General features: G+C 59.4%; 1 protein-coding gene across 2 annotated transcripts in view; it reads right to left on the minus strand.

Annotated features, from left to right (window-relative positions):
• The window catches only part of PRKCZ (protein kinase C zeta), a 95667-nt gene that overhangs the window by 69380 nt on the left and 4768 nt on the right, over positions 1–21519 (minus strand). Inside the window, exon 4 of one of the 2 annotated variants that reach the window (XM_080800657.1) lies at positions 20863–20913. The exons of the other annotated variant lie outside the window; for it this stretch is intronic. Within the exon in view, the coding sequence (XP_080656783.1) occupies positions 20863–20913 (51 nt within the window). The remainder of the gene's footprint in view (positions 1–20862; positions 20914–21519) is intronic. 2 annotated transcript variants of the gene reach the window in all.

Genomic DNA, 21519 nt, shown 5'->3' on the forward strand with positions numbered 1-21519 from the left:
CCACATGGGGGCAGAGGCAGTTGGCTGAGCCTGGGGAGCCCAGGGTCCGCCAGGGGAGAGCCCTGCCTCTAAGCTCCCCCCACTGTGAGAGTCTCCGCCTCCGTGGAGGGGGCTTCCCAGCGCATCTCCGGGAGGTTCGCATAACTCGGTGACATTCTCCAGGCAACCAAGGTGTGACGCCACAAAAGCACATGTGGGCAAGTCTATCCCAACCTAAAAACCTGTGGGATTCGGGCCGTAGGGTTCAGATCCCACGTGGCAACGGACGTGTCAGAAACAACTATTTGTTGAGTTTTAGAGAAATACCGTAGAACACACACGTGTGTCTGAAAAGGCCATTCACACACTCAAGCCTTCCAAGAGCTACAGTCTCCTTGCACACTGCACCCGCACGCACTGCGCCGCCCGGGCCGAGGCCATCGGCCCCGCGCCAGACACCCCGAGGTCTGCAGCAGTGCGGCCACCCTCACACTCGAGTTTTGTTTTTTTTTTTTTTTTGGAAAGGGGTCATCTTTATTAACATTAACTCTTTCATTAACAACACTTGTGTCAAGAGGCTTAAATTGAATGAATGAGTATCTTCCCGCCTTAAGTCTCAAACACAGTCAGCGCTGAGGATAACCGCGGAAGGTTTGAGGTCCTCGGTCATTTCCGGAGTGCTCGGGAGACCCCGTGGCGGCCGGCAGGAGGGCGGGAGGCTGGGGAGGCGGGAACGGGGCTGGCGGAGCTGGAGACCCCCAAGCAGCCTGGGGCTGTGTCTCCCTCGTAGCTACACACCCTCCCGCTGGCTGCGGGGTTCCGACTGAGACCCAGAGGCAGTGATGCGGGAAGAAGGTACCACTAGTGTGACAGCCTTAAACGTCACTTCATCTCCAGAGACCTGGTAAGACACAAGGCGGAGAGGACAGTAAGAGTGGCCAGGGGGGCCAAGCCCCAGGCGCCACACACGGGCCCCCCCCCACCGCTGTCAGGGTCCACGTCACCTTCTGGCCCTCCTCCTCCGCCTGCAGAAGCCGCTCTCTGGGGACACCTGCAGGGGTGTGCGCAGCTCCCCGGAGCCAAGCGGGCGTCCCCCACCCCGTGCCCACAGTCACATCGTGGCGGCCGCGTGCCATCGGCGGAGGCGGGGGCGTCCACAGCAAGGAAACCCACAGCCCCGACGCACTGGGTCGGCCTGCTCGCGCCCCAGACAGGACATCTCCAGCGCTCCGCTGCTCGCACCCCAGGATCGACGACCTTCATGTTCACGAAACGATCAGACAACTTCGCTTTCCTCACCGGCCAAGAGACGTGCAGCGCAGCAGACGGTCAGACGGGCGCTTGGAAGATGAGTGACCCCGCCCTCCCGAGGGGCTGCTCGGGCAGCCGCCGGCCCCCGCCCAGCACACATACGCCCCATGACTCGCAGCACGGGGTCCCTCTCCCCAGACACTGCCCAGAGCGGAAGGAGGCAGCCAGGACAGACGGAGCAGGGGGAGCCACCGTCAGGCTCGCAGAAGGATGCGGAACCCCTTCCTGCGCTCACACCCGCCCGGACGGCAGTGTGGAAAGATGCCTGGGCACCTTCCTGCCGCAGCCGCGCGGGGAGACTTGGGAAGTTCAGTCGGGACCAGGACGGCCTCCATCAAGCCTGTTTCCACGTCGCCGATTCTCAGAAGTACAACGTGCGCGAGAAGCGAACAGGGTTACAAAGCGGAGGACGGCCCCATCGGAAGCGGCACTGGGGTGGGACTGAGCTTCCGGGAAGGCTCATCAGGGCACCACCTTTGTCCCGCTCGTCAGACCAAGTGTCCCACAGAGCTGCGGGGGTGACACGACGCGAGGAAGAGCCGGTGTCCAGGGCAGGGCAGCCGCGCCACGTTTCTGGGCCCGTGGATCCATGCTCCTCCTCTAGCCTGGCTGGAAGGGAGGCCAGAGATCCCCTGCCTTGGCCACCGCCCCCCCCCGACCCCGGGGCTCCAGGCCCACCCTCCCAGCCACTCCCCTGCCAGCCTGGGTCTGGCCATCATCACGGCCAGGGCCAACCAGCAGTGGCCGAAGATTCAACTACGTGAGGAAGCGAAGTAGGAACCGAAGTAGGAGGTCGCCGTCCACGAGCACGCCCCCGTGAATGCTGGGGGTGAGGAGTCAAAGCTCCCGTGCGGACCGCCAGACTCCCCCCAAAGCGCAGGAGCGTGCATCCCTCCCCTTGAGTGTGGGCTGTGTGGTGATGTCCTTCCAATGCAGGCAGTGGTGTCCGTGGCAGACACATCCCAGCCGGGCAGCCAAGGTCACGCCACAGTGACAGGCCCTGTTGGGAGCAGGGACCAGGGACTCGATGCAATGAGAGAGCACCCCTCTGGGGTCTCCTCCCCGAAACCCACAGCCCAGTCTGACCGTGAGAAAAACATCAGAGCAGCTCAAACTGAGGGACATTCTACAGAAAACCTGGCCGGCCCCCCCTCAAAGCCACTATGGTCACCGCAACCAGGACTGTCTGACACTGTCACATCACAGAGGGGCCCAAGGCAAGGGGGCAACTGAATGTCTGTCATCTGGGGTCCTAGGACAGAACGAGGACATCGGGGAAAACTGAGGAAATCTGAATCAAGTGTGGACGTCGCCTAACGGTGACGTGCTGGTCTGATCAGGGTCGGCCGACACTAGACTGTGGGCTTTCGTAAAGGGAGACTGTGTTGTTCGGGGCCGTCTTCTCAGTTTCTCTGAAAACCCAAAACTGCTCTAAAGAATGAAGTCTACACACACACACACACACACTCACACCCGTGTGGCCAAGGCACCTGTGAGCCCACCCAGCTCCACTGTCGCAAACCCACTCGGGGAAAGGGCTTGAGAGCCAGCCCTGGGCACAAGTCACCACTGGTCATCAAAGGAAAGTGAGTCACCGCCCCTCCTGTGAGACTCGGCCCTCGGCCCCGGGTCCCACGGTGATTCAGGGCCCTCGGGGCATGCTGATTCACAACATCCACACACGCCCACGCCCACCGGTGAAGACCTTAGCGCCACTTCTCCTGCGTAATTTAGCCTCGGGAAGGTGTCATCTAGATGGTGTCCAGATCAACAGAGCAGCAGGAACCCAGTTATTAAACCAGACCCCTCCCAAGACCAAAGCCAGAGGGAGAAAACCACCAGCAAGAAGGGAAGCGCAGGAGGGGGCAGCGCCACGTTGGAACCTAGGAAACAGGTGGCCCTGGGGTCAGCAGGGGACTGGGCAGAACAGAACCCTAAAAGGCCCATGAGTCGAAGGCTCCATGCCCCAGGAAGTGGGGTGCCCATGGTGTGGGCTCCCAACCTCTAGAGGGGGAGGCCCCGTCCTCACCCAATAGAGCCGGTGGAAGGCGGGCTCGGCCTGGGGGACGGTGGTGGTCCCCTCACCCAGAGCTGAGACGCCCCAGCCCCTCCCCGGGCAGGATTACCACACAGCCACGTCCACCAGCTCTACGGTGCCCCGTGTGCCGACACAGGCAGATGACCAAAGGTTACCCCGGGGCTGTGGAAATCCTCCCAGCCCAAAACAAACTGAGAAAAGAACCTCAGTGGAGACAGAGCCGTGACAAGGACCAAAGGAGATATCAAAAAAGAGACTTCACCACTCACTCGACAGCACGACCCCATCACCTTGCCTGTCTACTGCCGCTCCAAGTCCCGATGGTGCTGGACCAACTCAGCCCTCACGGTGATGGGGGGGCCGCGCCCACGGTCACACCCCACTTACCACAGTCTGAACCACAGGGGGGACAGGGCTGTGCCTGAGGTCACGTGGCTGGCAAGTGGCAGAATGGGGACCTTGCGCTGGGCCTGCAGGGATGAGCCCAGCTCCACAGTGCATGGCTGTGATCTGGGAGAACCATGGGACCCTTCTGTGCCTCAGGTGCCACTCTTACCACAGGACAGCAGCACATCCCTCACTGAGCACTGTGAGGACGACACCAGCTCACACGTGGGGGCCTCGAATCGTCAAGTGCTCGAGAACTCACACAGTTACATTATATCATGGGGCCTGTTACCGTAATTAACAACCTCAAAGCAACGGGGCGATCCCCCACCTCCCAACAAGAGCAAGTCACTGTTTTAAAAAGGAACCTTCAGGGCACAAGAAGGAGCTCTCGGAATGAAAAACAAAGGACAAGATAACAAACTTAATAGTTTAGCCATGAAAAACGGAAAGTATCTCCTAGAAACTAAAACAAACAGAAGTGGGAAACAGACAAAATTGGAGGGCCGGCCTAGGAGTCCCAGCAAATGACCCACAGAAGCTCTAGGAAAAGAGGACAGAAGGGAGGAGATCTTCAAAGAAACAAATGAAAGTATCCCACGCCCGAATGCCCCCAGTTCCTGCACCGCAGCCTCCCAGCACGAGAGACAAGAAAGGCCACATCAAGACACAGCATAATGAGACTCGACAACAATAAAGACACGTGTGCACGCGCGCGCGCACACACACACACACAGGTGAAAAGATCCCGAACACTTTCAGGAGAAAATAAAACACACACAAAAATAAAAATGGCCCCTGACTTCTTAGTCAGATTGGAAGCTGGAAGACGCTGGTACAATCCCTTTAAAACGCTCGGGGAAAATTGTTTCCAGTACGGATTCTATACCTAGCTAAACTATCATGAAACATCCGCTAGAGTAAAGTCCCTATCAGACTAGATCTCGAACAATCTACCTCCAGGGCCCTCTTTCTCGGGAAGGTCTGGGAGGAAGTCTGAACCAGAGATTAAGCCAAGAAACAGGGTGGGGGAGCCAGGGATGGAGGAAGCAGGCAGAGAAGAGGGGCAGGGGGATCCCCAGGGTGATGGCGAAAGGAGGGCCCAGGACACACTGTGCTGAGGCCGAGGGGCACCAGGAGGGATGTGGCCCAGGCTACTCGCCTGGAAAGATTATGGGTAAATCTGAGACAAGACTTCCAGAAAGCACCAAGGCCAGGGGGCGGTGGGGAGCAACGCAATTATTATCCCCCCAAAAAACTAAAAGTTGTACAAGAAAAAATGTAATGTTAGTAGTTTGCAAATACCTTTGCAAATCACCATCATGTAAACACTCAGTGATCAAACAGTAAGTGGTGACCTGACCCCATTTTGTGGGCGGAGACAGAGAGCTGACCCGTTCCAGAGACAGAGGGAAACGGGTAACACCCCAAACAGAAAACTCCGGAAACAGTAGCATAAATGTGTTATTTAGGAATCCGGAAATAAATGCCAAGAAGAACCCGCTCAGACTGAAAGGGAGCCCCCCGGGAGGTGGGAGGGATACCCGTTCTCTCCCTAAACCACGTGGGGCTGTTCAGTACCTTCAAACACAAAGATGTCAAACCCAAAATCAAATCCAACACCTGAAAATAACGAACAACGCACACTTCACACGCAAGCACTTAGCGGCAAAAACACGGCTTCCTGACCGAGACAAGGCGCGCCCAGCCTCCCTGTGCTCCACAGGAGTTTGTTCAGCTCCTTCCACAATCCCATCTCACAGATGAGTAAACAGAGGCACGGCACGGGGCTGGCTGGGGCTGAGCCAACAGGCAGTTCAAGCGGCACTGACCTCCCACCTCCCACACACGCGCGGCAAGGCTCCGTCTTGTCACAAGTCAAACCTTTTTATTTATTTACTTTTTAAAGATTTTATTTATTTATTTGACAGACAGAGGTCACAAATAGGCAGAGAGGCAGGCAGAGACAGAGGGGGAAGCAGGCTCCCTGCTGAGCAGAGAGCCCGATGCGGGGCTCGATCCCAGGACCCTGAGACCATGACCTGAGCCGAAGGCAGAGGCCTTAACCCACTGAGCCTCCCAGGCGCCCCAAGTCAAACCTTTATAAATTTCCCATAGAAGAAGCTTAAAAAAGAAGCAAAGTTAAAACAAAAAACAAAAAACCCAGACACATTCAAACCACCAAACTGAGCCATAAAACATATGCTTGGGGTCCCCTCCGTCCACTGACACTGGGGGCACAGTGTCCTGTTCCTGTGGAAAACGCACACACCAACACCACGGAGCAGGGTCAGCCCACGCAGCATCCGGCTGGGCCCACGGCACCTCTGAGACAACCTCTGGCGGAGGGTCTATCAGCTCTCAGCATGGCTCCCCCCCTTGCCCGGTTTCGGACCTTGCTGGGGCGGGGGACGGCAGACTGCCCTCAGCTGCCCGGGGTGGAGGGGCGTGTGGAGGCCTCAGAGACAGAACAGTAAAGACACAGGTCACAGAGGAGGTGCCCTCCTCTACGTCTTTAGGAGAACCCTAAAACCAAGCTACTACTCCAAGTACACCTGTGGGGCCTCTGTGGGGCCTCTGTGGGGCCTCTGTGGGGCTGTCTCCCGTGCCGTAACTTTACCACCAGAAGCAATCTGAACATTGGACAAGCCACTGGTTTGGACAGTTAACTTTGGAAAAAGCGTTTCTGCCCCTCTCATTAAGCACCACACACTCAAAGAGCACCTGCTTCGTGCCAGGGCCCTGGGCTGGGAGCCGGGGGCCTACGAGGACTCACAAAGCCCAGATAACTCTTACGGAGTGGTGGCTGTGGGGGCAGCGGCCCTAAGTGCATTCACCCTGTGAGAGCAAAGGAAACAGCACAAGCAAAGGCCCAGTGGCAGCAGGGATTCAGCAAGACAGGCCGGACCCACCCCAACCCCAGACCCTGAACTCCTCTTCTGCCACAGGCAAGGCAGGGTGGCACAGAAGGTTACATGCTCTGAGTGTAAACACCAGAGACACATCCAACTGGGGGTGGAGGTTTACCCGCCAGGGGCCTGGCCTGGCTCTGGACAGCGGCCTGCAGGGCTGCCCCCCTTAGCCCAGCGCAGGCTCCCGCTCAGCGCACCCCCGAAATGGCTCCCGGTCCGTCAAGGAAACAGCTGCTGCCGCATCTCTACATCCTCGGGAGCCTGACCACAGGCACCTGCCGACCTGAGCCTCAACCCAATGCTCGGACCTCCATGGGCTCCCCTCTGCAACGTCTCGTGGTCAGCACCCCTGCTCCCACACAAGACGTGGCCCTCGCCACTCCCCAAACGCCAGTGGGAACGAGCAGACGTGGGGGGTGCTTCGGGACCGGGAGCACCACTGCAACCACAGACAAGCCGAGTCCCCACCGGGCTGACACCAACCGACGGGGCTGAGGGGAGCGTCCACGGGGGGAGGGACCCATCCACGGCTCCCAGCTGCTCTGCGAGACCAACTGGGGGGACGTGTGGAAGGTCAGCGAGACCAACTGGGGGGACGTGTGGAAGGTCAGCAGGACCTCAGAGGGGGGCAAGCAGCACATACAACTCCTTACATAACCGTCAGCGGCTCTGAACTTTGAGGCACGTTGTTGGCGGCTCACGCGCCAAGACAGGAAGAAGGGGAGCCCCCACACGGGTCTGACCGGGACACAGACATGGGTGACACAAGCCACAGCCCCCTGACAGCAGCAACACTGCTGGGGGGGGCTCTTGGGGGCAGGCGTTCCCCCAACCTGGCCCCACTCCTGGCTCTGACGGAAGCCTGCCGAGGCCCCAAGGCCCAGGGGCCACCTGCTCCGGCCCGCTCTGGGTCCCCCGGCCGTGCACGGGCAGCGCGTGACCACACGGAAGGAAAGAGGCCAAGATGTCCCAGACATCCCAAGAAACTATGACACAGCTAATTTCTCCTCAGTGGCAAGCACACACGTGAGCCAGCACCCACGCGCCCGGCAACACACCCTGGGTTCCATAATTCAAGGATCCAAAACTAATGCGATCCCCCCGCGACCCGGGCTGGCGGCAGAGTGGCCGACGGTCCCTCCTGCTCCTGGGGGAGGGGCGGGCTCGCTCAGCGGCCTCCCCGTCACCCCAGCACCGTCCACACGAGGGGCCATCCGCCCCAGCAGCCCGTCCACCCAGGCCATCGGCTCCCCGCCAGCCCAAGGGGGCCTGCTGTGGTTGTTTTTTTACAAAACACCTTGCAAAATGGACGTCAGAAAACACCCACATCCCCACACCCCCCCCAGCCACCAAGCAGCCCCCAGGCGCATCTGGGTCTACCTCCGACCATCTCAGAACAGAACACTGGACGGGGACGGCGGCACCACGCTCATCACCGACACCCGAGGACCCTGCTGGAGCGAGCCGGGCACGTCAACACCGTCCGTGCCACCCAGACTCCGACACGACGCTGTCGTCAACACGGACACGGGGCCAGGACAGGCAGCGGCACGCAGAGCAGGAGCAGCCCTGCGGAGCTCGGCACAGGGAAGCAGGTGCCGGCCGCAGCCACCAGCCCCGCGGCCCCCTGGCTTGCAGCAACGTAGGCTGAGCCGCGAGCAGGGCACACGCACGTTCACGCGGGCCACGGCAGACCCCATAGCCGGCCCGTACCCGCACGCGCCACGGCCACGCTGCCCTCCGCCGGGGCCCCCACGCCGGGCGGCCGGCCCCACATGAGCCCGAGTGTCCTGGGGCTGCCCAGCCGGCTGACAGGCCTCGCTGCCTAGGGGCGCGTTTCCTTCCGGCACCCCCGCACCACCCGCACAGCAGGGCGCGCTCCTCCAGGGCCTGTTTTGCTAAAAATCTGTCCCCTCTCCCCACTCTGCCCCCACCCCCCTCCGTGGCTCAGAGCCCTGCGGCCACAGCCCTGTCCCAGGCCTGGAGCATCGCTGCTGGGCCAGGCCGCCGTCCCGACCCCAGCCTCCTCCCGGCAGCATCAACGCCGCCGCGCTCGGCCTGCAGCGCGGGGAGGAAGGGCAGGGGCGCCGCGCAGCACTCACCGGGCTTTCTTCTCCCGCCGGCACGGCACAGGCAATTTTTATGCTCTACGGAGCGGTGGGCGTGAGGGGGGGCATCTTCCTTCCCTTCCGCGCCGACGCTGCCCTGCGCTCCCCGCGGACCCACAATGGGCAGGGTGCGCTCCCCGGCAAGCAGCAGATATTTAAAGGCAGGCTGGCCGGCCGTCCCCCGCCTCTCACATCCCTGCCTCCTCGTGTCTCCAGGCCGGGTGGTACCCGGCTCCCCTGGGAAGCAGAAGCCAGCAGCTGAGGCACCAGCTAAAACACGGCCTGGATGCCCAGGAGCTGACGTCACATGAAAACAAGCATCTCTGCAGGATGGTCCTGGAAGGCAGCGCGGGGCAGCGGCCCAAGGGAGGGAGGCTCAGCCCGGGAGCGCTGCGGGGCCAGAGCCCGGCTGGCTGGCTCCCCCCACCCCCCCATCAGGCCCCCGGGTGGGGTGCGGGGAAGCACCAGGGAGTGAGGGACCTCCGGCCCGCGTCCACAGAGGCCCGGAGGGCGCCCACACAAATGCTTACAGGCTCCAAGGCCTGGGTGCTGTGGCCCGGGAGGGAAGGGAGGACTGAGGCCATGGTCCCGGCCACTGTGGCTAGATGGGAGTCCAACCCCAATTCCCTCCAATCCCATAAAACCCCCAGGAAAAGGACGGAGCCCGTCCAGCCTCCCTGGAGTTGCCAGACCAGCACTGACCCTACGTGGTCCGAGGGGCTTGGGAGGTCAGGACAAACCTCTCCCCGACCCTCCGGCAGACACACAGGGTGGTCAGCTCCCTGGCTTGAACCACCCCGCCCATCCCTTATAGGCAGGCGCCGGGCTCCCACATCTGTGCTCACTGCTGGGCAGGCACAGACTTGGGGCCAAAGCGCTGGGTTCGAACTCCGGCTCCTTCAGGAGGTCGAGCTGGGGCCTGAGGTCGCTGCGGAGCTCCAGTCGCCTGGCCGGTCCGTGTGCGGGCATCGCGTCCGCCGCGTGTCTCGTGAACACAACACTCAGTGGCGCCGCTCGAGGCCAGGGGTGCCCGTCTGCCCCAGGAAGGGACGGCTGGCGAACAGCAGGGCTCTGGGCTTGGAGCCCCACGCCGAGGACAGCTCAAGATTTCTCGAGACGCGGAAATCACGCAGAACACAACCTCCTCAGATTTCGGGGCCCGTGAATAAAGTTCCTTGTGCCTCATTTGTTTGGCTCGAGCTGCTGCAGCACGAACGACGCGTGTACTACCGGGGCCTTTCCAGAAAGCCTGCAGACCCTAAGATGGCAAAGTCGTAGGATAACGGACCAAGCACGTCTACAGGGGGCCCCGCAGGAGACGCAAACGTCTCCCGAGTCCGCTGTCAGGCCTCATCCACAACCAGCTTCGCGCCACCGCCCTCGTCCTCCCGACAAGCACTGGCCCCTCCAACCCAGACCGAAACACCCTGTTCCAAAGAACTCCAGAAAACCCAGCCTCCACGGGCAACTGCTCGTTTTAATGGAAGCCTATTTTCGGTGGATAACTAGCTTTTCCAGTGTGTTTCAAGTAATTTGAGACAAAGCTGAGTGAAACTGAATTTTTAATAAAACAACGGACATACATACAAACACCAGGGACAAACAGGCGTATTTCAGAAGGATTCCGAGGTGACTGGCCCACCCCGGGGCCTGGAGGATGCTCCCAAGGGCTTCGGCCCTCAAGTCGCCGCCCCAGCAACCGGCCAGCGGAGAGCCCCACGCACCCTGGGGCTCTGCTTACCACCCCCCCTCCTGCAAATGACGACGCAGGGGCTTGAACACACCTGAGCAGCCCAGGCTGCAGCGAGGGGCCCTTACGGAGGCTCCGATGTGCCCAAAGCCCTTGGAGACTCTGGGACACTCACACAGCCCCTTGAGGGGCTGTTAGCACAGACGCCTTTACAGGGAAAGGAAACACAGGGCCACATCTACCTGCCTGACCCCGCACAGCTGGGGAGGGGCCCACTTATCGGGGGCCTGGCCCAGGGACGGCCTCCATCCAACCACAGAGGGTCCTACGGTGGGTGCTGGACTCAGCCCCGAACCACCCACCACAGCCACCCCAGGTGATGAGACAGGCCCCGTGGGGTGGCCGGGTGCTGCTGGTTCCTCAGAACGTGGGACACCCCTCCCCGGGGGCAGGCTGCAGCGGGAGCCAGCCCACGGCCACCAGCCCACGGCCACCAGCCCTTCCAGGGGTGTCCCTGCCGTCCGGGTGTGTGACGGGCCAGGATCAATGACACAGGGGACAGCGGTGCCAGGTCTCGGCGCACGGGTGGGGCACTGCTGGCCTTGACGACAGGAGCTACCGCACCCTGGTCTGAATATTCTCACGGACCTCCAGGACCCAGAAGTCCAGCCGAATCAGGACCGACTCCACTCGGCCCCTGCTCAGCCTCGGTGCAAGACGCCCTCTCCAGGGCAGGCGTTGAGTCTCTACCACAGGCCACGGGGAGGCCACAGGGGCCTGACCCGGGGTGGGAACAAGCCGGCAGGACCACCCGTCCCACCGGGTCCCCCGACCAACCGCACGTGGCCGGGCCAGCAGCCACCCACAGGGGTCCCCGAAGCCTGTGGGCGGGCACGGCAGAGACCCCCCTGCCTGACGGGGGAGAGTGGCTGCGGGGTCCAGTTCCACGGGGCAAATCCTGCCAGCAGGCGAGACTCCTCCCCCTCCAGGAAGCCCCTCTTGTTAATCGCCTTAAAGTGTGCAGCCTGTAAGGGCCACTGGCCGCCCCTCAGAGACACAGAATAACCACTCGCTCGGCACAAGGTCTGGTGCTCTGTAATTTTGCAGACATTGTGGTTTTCAGATTTTATTTAGTTTATTTATTTGAGAGAGAGAGAGAGGTGCACATGCATGAGTGGCAGTGGTGGGGGGTCCCGGGGAGGGACAGGGAGAGAGAATCCCCAGCAGATGCTGAGCGTGGAGAGACCGTGACCCAAGCGGAAATCAAGAGTCGGATGCCCTACTGACTGAGCCCCCCAGGTGCCCCTGGCAAACACTGCTTTATACACAGTCCCATTTTACAGACAAGAAACAGAGTCACAGACACACATGGGGGGAGGAGCTGCGTGAAGACGGAGGCCTGCATCGGCCATCAGGAGCAGTCAGGGGACAGACGCCTCCCACTCAGACTGCTGCCTCCAGACTGGCCCGGGGCAACTCGGTTGTGAGCCTGTGACCCTTCCCCGCAGCAAACCACCCTGAGGTCAGGGAGGGACCACCCTCTTCCACCACCTGGTGCCTGCTGCCTTTCCCTGGGCCTCTCCCTCCCTGGACCCGCCCTGCCCCCTCCCAGCAGGGGACACCCCCAGGCGTGTGGGGCATCGTCCACCACCAACCCACCAACCCCAAATAAGACATTTGCTGCATCTTATGGGCCAAGAAATTCAGGCTTGGAGTGCCTGGGTGGCTCAGTGGGTTGAAGCCTCTGCCTTCAGCTCAGGTCATGATCTCCCGGTCCTGGGATCGAGCCCTGCATCAAGCTCTCTGCTCAGCGGGGAGCCTGCTTCCCCTCCCCCTCTGCCTGCCTCTCTGCCTACTTGTGATCTCTGTCAAATAAATAAATAAAATCTTTAAAAAAAAAAAAAAAGAAAGAAATTCAGGCTTCCTGAGCCCCCGGCTGAGCACGGAGACTTGGGTTTGCTGCATCTGGGGCCCAAGAGCTCTGACCACTCAAGACAGGTCTGTGTCCCACCAGACGCCCATGCCCACACTATCCCAGACACAGACTCACATTCCAGATGGGATCAAAGACCAAAATGCAAGAAACAAAATTTTTCTACCCTTTGGTGTAGCCAGAGAGGAAAATATTAACAGATTTGAACAGGGAAAACTGAAACGTTAACATTTCCCAATGACCAGAGGCATGAGAAGGCACGTGAGGGAGGAGGGTTTGGAAGGAGCGTCTGCAGCGCGCACTGAAGCCACAGGGCCAGGCCAGTGGGAGGGGCCAGCGGGAGGACCCGCGTGGCTGCCGACGGACGTGCCCACGGGGAGAAACACAGCGAGTGAGGCCCGGGGCCCCGGTGGCCTTGAGGGGACCCATGAGGCCACAAGGCCCTTCTGTGCTGCCGTCCATGGGCCGCCTGGGGCACTCTGCCCAGAGCCAGCAGGCGCACCTCCCTCAGACACCAGAGCGGCCACGTTACTCCTGTACCTCCAAAGCCACCCAGAGCCACCACGGGCTTGTCATACCGAGCCCACTGTCCCCCCCAGAGCCTGCGCCCACCAATCTGCCAGGATTCTCGATTCCTTATCATGCCACGTACCTGTCCTAGAACGCCCTGGAAATACACTGCCACGTGGTGGGAGGGACCCTCCTGGGTCTCTTGGCTCCTATGGGGCCCTTGTTGCTGACTGCAGGGAGCCGGGCCTGCCAGCCGAACCTCCACAGCACGTTCACCTCCATCACGGCACCTGACAGGCACGGTGGCACCCACGGAGGTCCGCCCCGACGGGGCCCAGGACGGGACTGAAGTCAGGCCCCCTTCAAAGTGGGGGGCCGTCACGGGGCCCTGCTGACGGTGAGTTCGAATGACGCCTGCACATACACATACTGATCAGTCTTTAAGGTGTGGCCGAAACAAGCTACCAGTTTCGTGCTTTCGGACCTAGAACGGGCACGAGATGCCAACAGCAGCACAAGTCACAGTGGCCCGAGGGCCACGCGTCCATCCATCCGTCGACCCATCCATCCGCGCACAAAGAGAGAAGCAAATTGCAGGAAATCCACACAATGAGACACAACTGAGTCCTAAAAAGGGAGGACAGCCAGACAGGAGAGCGTAAGGAAGGAGAGGGCCACGCACGACACACAGACCGGACCCGACAGCCACACTCCTGCCTCCGGGGAGCCCGCGGGACGCTCTCCGGGCAAGCGTGCGCACGCGGAGCCCACGGTCTCCGTGCGCCTCCGGAGACAGACAGAGTGTGTTCTCTGCCTACAGCAGGATGCAGTTAGCCACGAACCACAGAGAGAAACTGGAAATGTCATCCGTGCCTCCAGATTAAACAAAACAGCCTCGAACAACCAACGGACCAAAGGAGAAATCACGAGGGAGAGAAAACAGAGACGCGAGCGACCAGAAGCACTTCCAGGGCGCGGGTCACGCTGCGGGGCCCTCCTGCTGGGACCACCACCCCGTGAACCCCGACCTCAACCGTGACCACCAGCCAACCACCATCATGACTTAAGGAAGAGAAAAAGGAAAAACAAAGTAACCCAGAGCAGGAGACAATGAGGACTGGAGCAGAGAGCCACAAAGCTGGAAACAACAGAGGGAAAAAAATCAATGAAACCAAAAGTTAGTTCTTTGAAAAGATCAAGAAAATTGACAAACTTTTAGCTAGAGGGACTAGGAAAAAAAAAAATGACTCAGATTACTGAACTCAGAAATTAAAGCGGGACAATTCCTACCACTGATGCCGTAGAAAGAAGAGGAACCCAAGACAGCCCGGGAACTGCCCGGCCCAAGCCCCGAAGAACTGCAGGAACTATAGAGAGACCCACCATCGGCAGAGACAGCACCAGTCACCAAGATCTCCCGACAAGAAGATCACTGGCCCAGACGGTTTCACAGGCTGATTCGACCAAACATTTAAAGAGCCAACACCAGCCCTCTCAAGCGTTTCCAAAACACCGAAGAGGAGGGAACTCGCCTAAGCCTAAGCCGTTCTAGGACCCCAGCCCCACCGGCGCCGAAGCCGGGCAGACACACAGGGAGGGAAAGCCACGGACCCACGTTCCCGTGATCCCTGGAGGAAAGTCCCCGGCAAAATTCTGGCCAACAGAACTGAGCCACACGGGGAACGCTTCTACCCCGGGGCGAAGGGCCACCTGCCCCCGGGACGCAAGGGTGGCTTGTGGACGAAACACCACTTGGGGCGACACCCACAAACACAACGGAGGGAAAAAACACGCGATCATCTTCACAGACGCAAACAAGGAGTCTGAAAAGTGAACATCCTTCAGGAAAAGAACAGTCACTAAACCGGGGGACGCCAACGCGGCAGAGGGGGAGAGCCAAAGAAGAACGGAGGACGCAGGAAACGCCGGCTGAGAGAGGGCTTCTGGCGGGGGCTGTGGGGGCGCCGCAGACCACGAGGCCGCCGGGACCACGGAAGGAAGTCCTCGAGCAACCGGGACGGGACGCAGCCTGACTGCCAGCGGCACCCTGAGTGTCTCCGGCCTGCGTCAGACCCGCATGGAGCTCTCCGTGCTGGGGACCAGGCTACTGGGTGCCTGGGTTTAGAGATCAACGTTACAGAAACGGACAACTCCACGTTTCCGATCTAAATAGGCAGTTTTGGGGGCGTCCAGGTGCCTCAGTCAGCTGGGCCTCCAACTCTGGATGTCAGCTCCGGTCGTGATCTCAGGGGTCATGAGATCGAGCCCCGAGCTGGGCTCTGCGCTGGGCATGGAGCCTGCTCCGGACGCTCCCCCCCACCCCTGCTCCCATGCGTGTGCGCTCTCTAAAAACAAACAGGGGCGCCGGGGGGGGGGGGGGGCTCTGTGGGTTGGGCGTCTGGCTTCGACTGGGCCGTGGTCCCAGGGTCCTGGGATCGAGCCCCGCGTCGGGCTCCCTGCTCGGCGGGAAGCCTGCTTCTCCTCCGTCTCCCTCTGCCTGCTTCTGTTCCCTCTGTCTCTAAAATCTCTTAGAAAAAAATAAAATAAAAATAAAAACAAACACGTAAATAGGCAGTTTATTTAGGCCTAAGAGTGCTGGATGAGCCCGGCTGCTGCTGCTGCAGGATTTCTGACAGAGCTTGGGACTACGACTGAGCTCCATATCCTTTTGACAGGTACTCAACTTTTTTTTTTTTAAGATTTTATTTATTTACTTATTTGTCAGAGAGACAGAGAGCAGGAGCACGGGGAGCGGCAGGCAGAGGACGAGGGAGAAGCAGACCCCCAGAGGAGCCACGAGCCGGAGGCAGGACTGCACCCCAGGACCCTGGGGTCATGACCCGAGCTGACGGCAGATGCTTACGGGGCCACCCAGGCGTCCCTCAACTTTCAAAACACTCAACAAACAAGGCACAGGGGTCGTCACGCGCCCGTTTCTCCCCATACTACCATGGGATTAACTCAGTTCTGACAGCACTACGCGAAGATGACGTCAGATCCCACAAGGGAAGGGCTCGGTCCTACAAGACGGCCCTCCCCGACTCCAACCAATCTGGGTTGTCACCCGCGCTTCCGACAGAACGACAGATCAGGCACTGCCACAATCCCCTCCTGGGTGTGATTAAATTGCTAGAGTGACCGGATTAACTCGGGGACAGACGGAAGAGATGCCTAGGGAAAGGTATGGGGGAAGGGCACGGGGCTTCCGTCCTCTCTGGGCAAGCCACTCTCCCCACATCGCCATGTGTTCACGAACCCAGAAGCTCCATGAACCCTCCTTTTGGGGTTTTATAGAGGTTCGGTCCATAAGCACGACTGACTGAACCTGCAAGCCGCCCCCCCCCCAGGTCAGAAGGGAGGACAGGAAGCTCCAACCCCTCCCCCACCAGAAAGACCCCCCCCAAAGTCTTTCTGGTCACCACCCCCATCCAGAGGCTCCACCCTAAAGTACCTCATTAGCATCAACTTCGAGTGTTCCAAAGGGACTCTTAATGACAGACGAGAGGATGCCATCACTCAGGAGACCCCGGGGGACTTAGGAGCTCTGCCAGAACCTGGGGGCCAAGACCACGTGCGCGCCTCATCACAGCACAGATGGAAACTACCTTCACAGAGTCCAAACCGTACACGCAAGCCCCCAGCAAGACCGAGAGCTTTTCCTCCGAGATCAGGAACAAGACAAGGAAGCCCATTCTTCTCTTCTGCACACAGCGGGGAAGCTCTAGCAGGAGCAATCAGGCAACAGAAAAGAGCACAACCACTGGAAACGGAAAAGTAAAACGACGTCTGTTTGCAGAGGATGCAGAAAACCCTAACGATTCCACAAAAACGTTGTCAGAACGAATAAATTCAGTAAAATGGGATGCAAAGCCAACACACAAAACTCAGCTGCATTTTTACACACAAGCAATGAACAATCCAAAAAAGAAATCGAGACAACAGTTGCATTTTACAGTAGCATCAAGAATGAAACACTTCAGAATAAGCCTAGCAGTAAGGGACTTGGGACACCAAAAACCACAAAACAGTGCTGAAAGGGATTAAACGGGACATCCCATGTAGTAGGACAATGTAGGAGGACATCCCATGTGTTGGGTTAGAAGGCTTAACGCTGCCGTCGTGTTAATTCATCTGACCCAACCTACAGATTCCACGCAATCCCTACCAAAATCCTAACGACATGGTTTGCAGAAACAGAAATACCCATCCTAAAAATCATCTCTAGGGACCTAGAATAGCCAAGTCACCTGGAAAAAGAACAGAGATGAAGGCCTTACGTCCCCTGATTTTAAAACTTCCTACAGTAACAGAAAAATGAGATGTTGGCATAAAGACAGACAACATGAAGTCCAAGAGAACAGAGAAACCAACCCTGCCGTGGCGTCCGATGGTTCTCAGCGAGGGCGCTAAGATCATCCAATGGGGAAAGGTTGTTCTTTCCAGCAAACGGTGCTGGGAAAACCAGATATCCACACGCGAAAGGATGAAGTTGGACCCTACTTCACACCTTATACAAAAGTCAGCCCCACGTGCATCAAAAACCTAAATGTAAAGAATTTCTAAAACTCTCAGAAGAAAATAGAGGTGAAACTCGACCACGTTGTATTTGACAAGGATTTCCTGGATGCGGCACCACAGGCAACAAAAACAAGCCAAGGGCCGTCTGCGCGTGAACAGACACACCAGATGTGGTCAGAATGGCAGGACAGAAGGCGGAAGCCCCTGGGAGCCAGGGGCTGGGGGTCAGTGCTTACTGGGGACAGAGCGCCCTCTTACAAGATGAGGGACGTTCTGGAGCTGGACAGTAGAGATGGTTGCACATGACGCAAATGTAATTCATATCAATGAACCGTACAGTTAGTGGTCAGGGCGGTAAGTTTCAGGTTATATGTAATTTACCCCAGTATAAAACCGGGGAAGAGAGGAACGTCGTTGTGACACCTGCTACAAAGGTATGAACTTTGGAAACACCAAGCTAAGTAGAAGGACCCCGTCACAAAACACCACAGGCCACGTGATTCCATGACCGGAAGTCCAAACCAGGTAACCCCACAGAGACTTGGGGGGGCTGAGCGGGGGCTGGCTGGGGAGTGGCTGCTGATGGGCGGGACAGGCCCGAGAAGTAGGCAGACGTGGCATGGCATGGAGTGGGCTAAATGCCACAGAATCATTCGCTTTACGGCGGTTATACATTCTATGTCACAGGCACTCTACATGACTTTTTTTTTAAATTTTTTTAAAAGATTTTATTTATTCACTTGACAGACGGAGATCACAGTAGGCAGAGGGGCAGGCAGAGAGAGGGAGAGGAGGAAGCAGGCTCCCTGCTGAGCAGAGAGCCCGATGCGGGGCTCAATCCCAGGACCCTGGGATCATGACCTGAGCCGAAGGCAGAGGCTTTAACCCACTGAGCCGCCCACGTGCCCCTCTACACGATTTTTTTAAAGATTTATTTATTCCAGAGAGCGAGCGGGCGAGCGATCACGTGCACGGTGGGGAGGGGCAGAAGGAGAATCCTCAAGCAAACTCCCCACTAAGCGCAGAGCCCATCTCGGGACTCGACCCATGACCCCAAAATCATGACCTAAGTCAAAACCCAGAGTTGGACACTCAGCCAACTGAGCCACCCAGGTGCCCCAGTCTACACACTCGGGCTACAGAACCGGTTAAATCGAGATTCACAACCTGAGCAGGAGGTGCTAGAAGGTGTTTAGCTGAAAGTGGACGCAGCCCTGGGTGGTGCGAGGTGGCCCTTCCTGCCTATGCCCAGGTGTCACCACGGGACCACGTTTCTGCTGCCTGTTGTCTCTGGCCACCGTCCGCCAGTCCATCCAGCCCCCTTCACGCGGCCCTGACACAGCTCAAGGGCGCAGCTCACGTGGCACCTGTTGGACCCCTCTCACTCCCCCGGCATCAGGCGTGCTGCTCGAGGCCAAGAACACTGAACACGAAAGCCCACGAAGCCACCAAAACCACACAGCAAACCCAGTCCGTGGTGGCCATCAGTGGCCGGAACTGTCCAAGATTAGCGTGGAAATCAAGCCAAAAGAGTAAAATACCGGGGAGACACCTGAACTCAAAGGGCCTCAGGAGCCCGGGATCCCCTCATGAGACGGGCACTCTGCTCACAGCCCTGGCCAGTGAGGTGAGCCCGTTCTGAGTGCCTGGCGCTCGGGTGCGGATGTGTGGAGCAGGGATCCGTGGGCAGGGAGACACCGGTCAACAGCCCTCAGCCCCTTCCTGGGACTCAGCCGCGGCCCGGGGCCGGTGGGAGGATCTACGAAGACTAGACACTCACAGGACGACACTCACAGGCGGCAGCGGGACAGCCAGGGCGGTGCTCACTTCAAGTTCACATTCCTACATTCCCCTGCGGTGACACAAGCGCTGCCAGGCCACGCCCACTCCCACCTGCGGCAGGGACCCCAGCCCTGCCTGCAAAGCTGGGCTGAGCCCACCCAAGGCCAGGCCCGGCCTGGGGGGCGACCAGGCTGGCTTCCCTCCAAGGCTCCTCCGCGACTGCCCAGGGCCCCTGCAGGCCTTTCTGTCAGTGTCACCACGTCTGCACCCCGCCCAGGCCCTCCCGGCACCCATGGCATGTCCCACCCCATAACCCTCTCTGGACCCACATCCCGGCAGCGTCCAAGCCCCATGCTCAGCAAAGTCGTGCAACCACACATGTGCCCTGGCCCATCTGGCCTCCCCTTCCCTGGAGGGGTCACTGCCGGAACCTTCTTTTCCACGGAACACCTCCTCAGCACAGCTCCCCGCCTCCAACTCTCAGCGGCAGCCCCCTCCCAGCCTCCGCCGCTCCCCCCCACCCCACCCACCCCAGGCTACACCCATCGCTGTGTGATGTGGAGCATTCCCGTGTTAATGGGGCCTCTCACCTGCCCCCCAGCTAGGAGGTCCTGGGGCGCCCGCGGCCCCCCATCCAGCCTGTGTGCTGCACACACAAGGACTAAGGGAAGGGATGTGTCCCTGTGCCTCCTTACACTCTCCCCAAAACCGCCCCTCTGCCCACTGCCTATAGGCTGGCCGTGGCCGAGACCCAGCCAGCCCCGGCCCTTCTGGCCTCATCAGACAACCCGCTCCAGTGCGGCCAGGAGTCCAGAGTCCACGTGGCCCTACAGCCTGGCCGGCGGTTCCTTCAGGGTCCCCTGGTCCCTGTTCCCTTTGGAAGCCCCAAGGCCAGACCCCAATCCCAGCCACTCTCTCCTCTATGCTAAGGGCCCCCAAATCTATCTTCAGCCCCATTGCTTTCCTAAACCCAAGAATGACGCACACAACTGCCCACTCACCATCTCCCCGGGGCCCAGCGGGGCAACACAGCTCCGTCCGGCCTCTGCTCGAATCCTCTGCTCCAATGTGCTCCGGGCGGAGCCAGGGAACCACCTTAGCCCCGAGGCCCTTGCTCACGGGAGGAGCGGCACAGCACCAGGCCAGAGGAGGGTCTGGGTTGTTGCCCCACATGGGGGCTCTGGCCTCAAGGACAAAGTGGGGCCAGACAGCTCTGACCAGCCTGGGGTCCGGTGGTCCCTGGAACAAGGCCAGAAGCTCTGTTCTGGACCCACTGCCCCTGGGACTTCTTCCTGTATCAACAGACCCACATCCCTGCATCCCTGGGGCCAGTATGGACCGGAGAGAGGGCACATGGCCAGGTCTGGGGGTGGCTGGGGCAGATGCCCGAGCCCTTCCCTCCTCGGGGAGATCACGGCATTGCTTGCACTGTTCCTCCTGGCACCAAGGGACCAAGCCAGTGTCCTGAAGGCAGCCCTTGTCAGCCAGAGCACACACACCGGCAAAGGCAGGCACGCCCGCGGAAACCCCATGTCAGGGCACCTCGACCGCTCACTCTGCCTTCGGTCACCTCGTGAGGACACACATTCCTAAGCCACGGCCACAAAAGGCACCCGGTCTGCACCCTCCCGACACTAGGATCGAGAATTCAAGCCACAACGTGCAACACGAGTCAGGAAAACGGCAGTACTCACTGTCTTCTCCCGGACAAGGCATGCCTGGTTGCTCGGGGGTGCTGGGGAACACTGGAGAGAGGAAGAGAGAGAGCAGTCTGTCACCGAGCGCGGCCACGGAAGGTCCTACACCACGTCAGGCCGACTGGACGGACCCCCCCACGAAGCCCATGCTGCCGACCAGCCTGCTCTGAGGGGATGCTCCTCGTGGCACAACTGCGGAAGCCCAAACCTGCTTTAAAAGGACTTCGAAATGTACTGAAAACCTCTGGGGGAGAAGCAGTGGGGGACCCCAGACCAGAGCTGCCCCAGGAGGCCTCCCAACTCAGCGGTAAATTAACACGCAAGTTAGGAGCAGCAGCTGGTTCAAAATGGACTTTTGAAAGCACGTTAGACTCTGTTTTGCACTCAAGGTACAGTTCAAAATTAAATATCTTAAAATACATCCTGGGCTTCCCTCTTGGATTACTCAGACAGGAGCTTACAAAGTATTAAAACTTAACTGAAGCAGCCACTTCCTTATCTAGAAAATAACGCTGTCTTTGGAAAGCACCACCATCAAGAACGCGGGCGGGCGAGGGCTCCCAGCACAAACCCCGTGTCCGGGCAGAGCTGCAGACGCGGGACCCTGCGACCAACACGGGGCCCGCCCCAGGGAGAACATGGCCCCACGGAACC

This window comes from Martes martes, assembly GCF_963455335.1.
Source record: "Martes martes genome assembly, chromosome: 4".
In the NCBI taxonomy this organism is placed as follows: Eukaryota; Metazoa; Chordata; class Mammalia; order Carnivora; family Mustelidae; genus Martes; species Martes martes.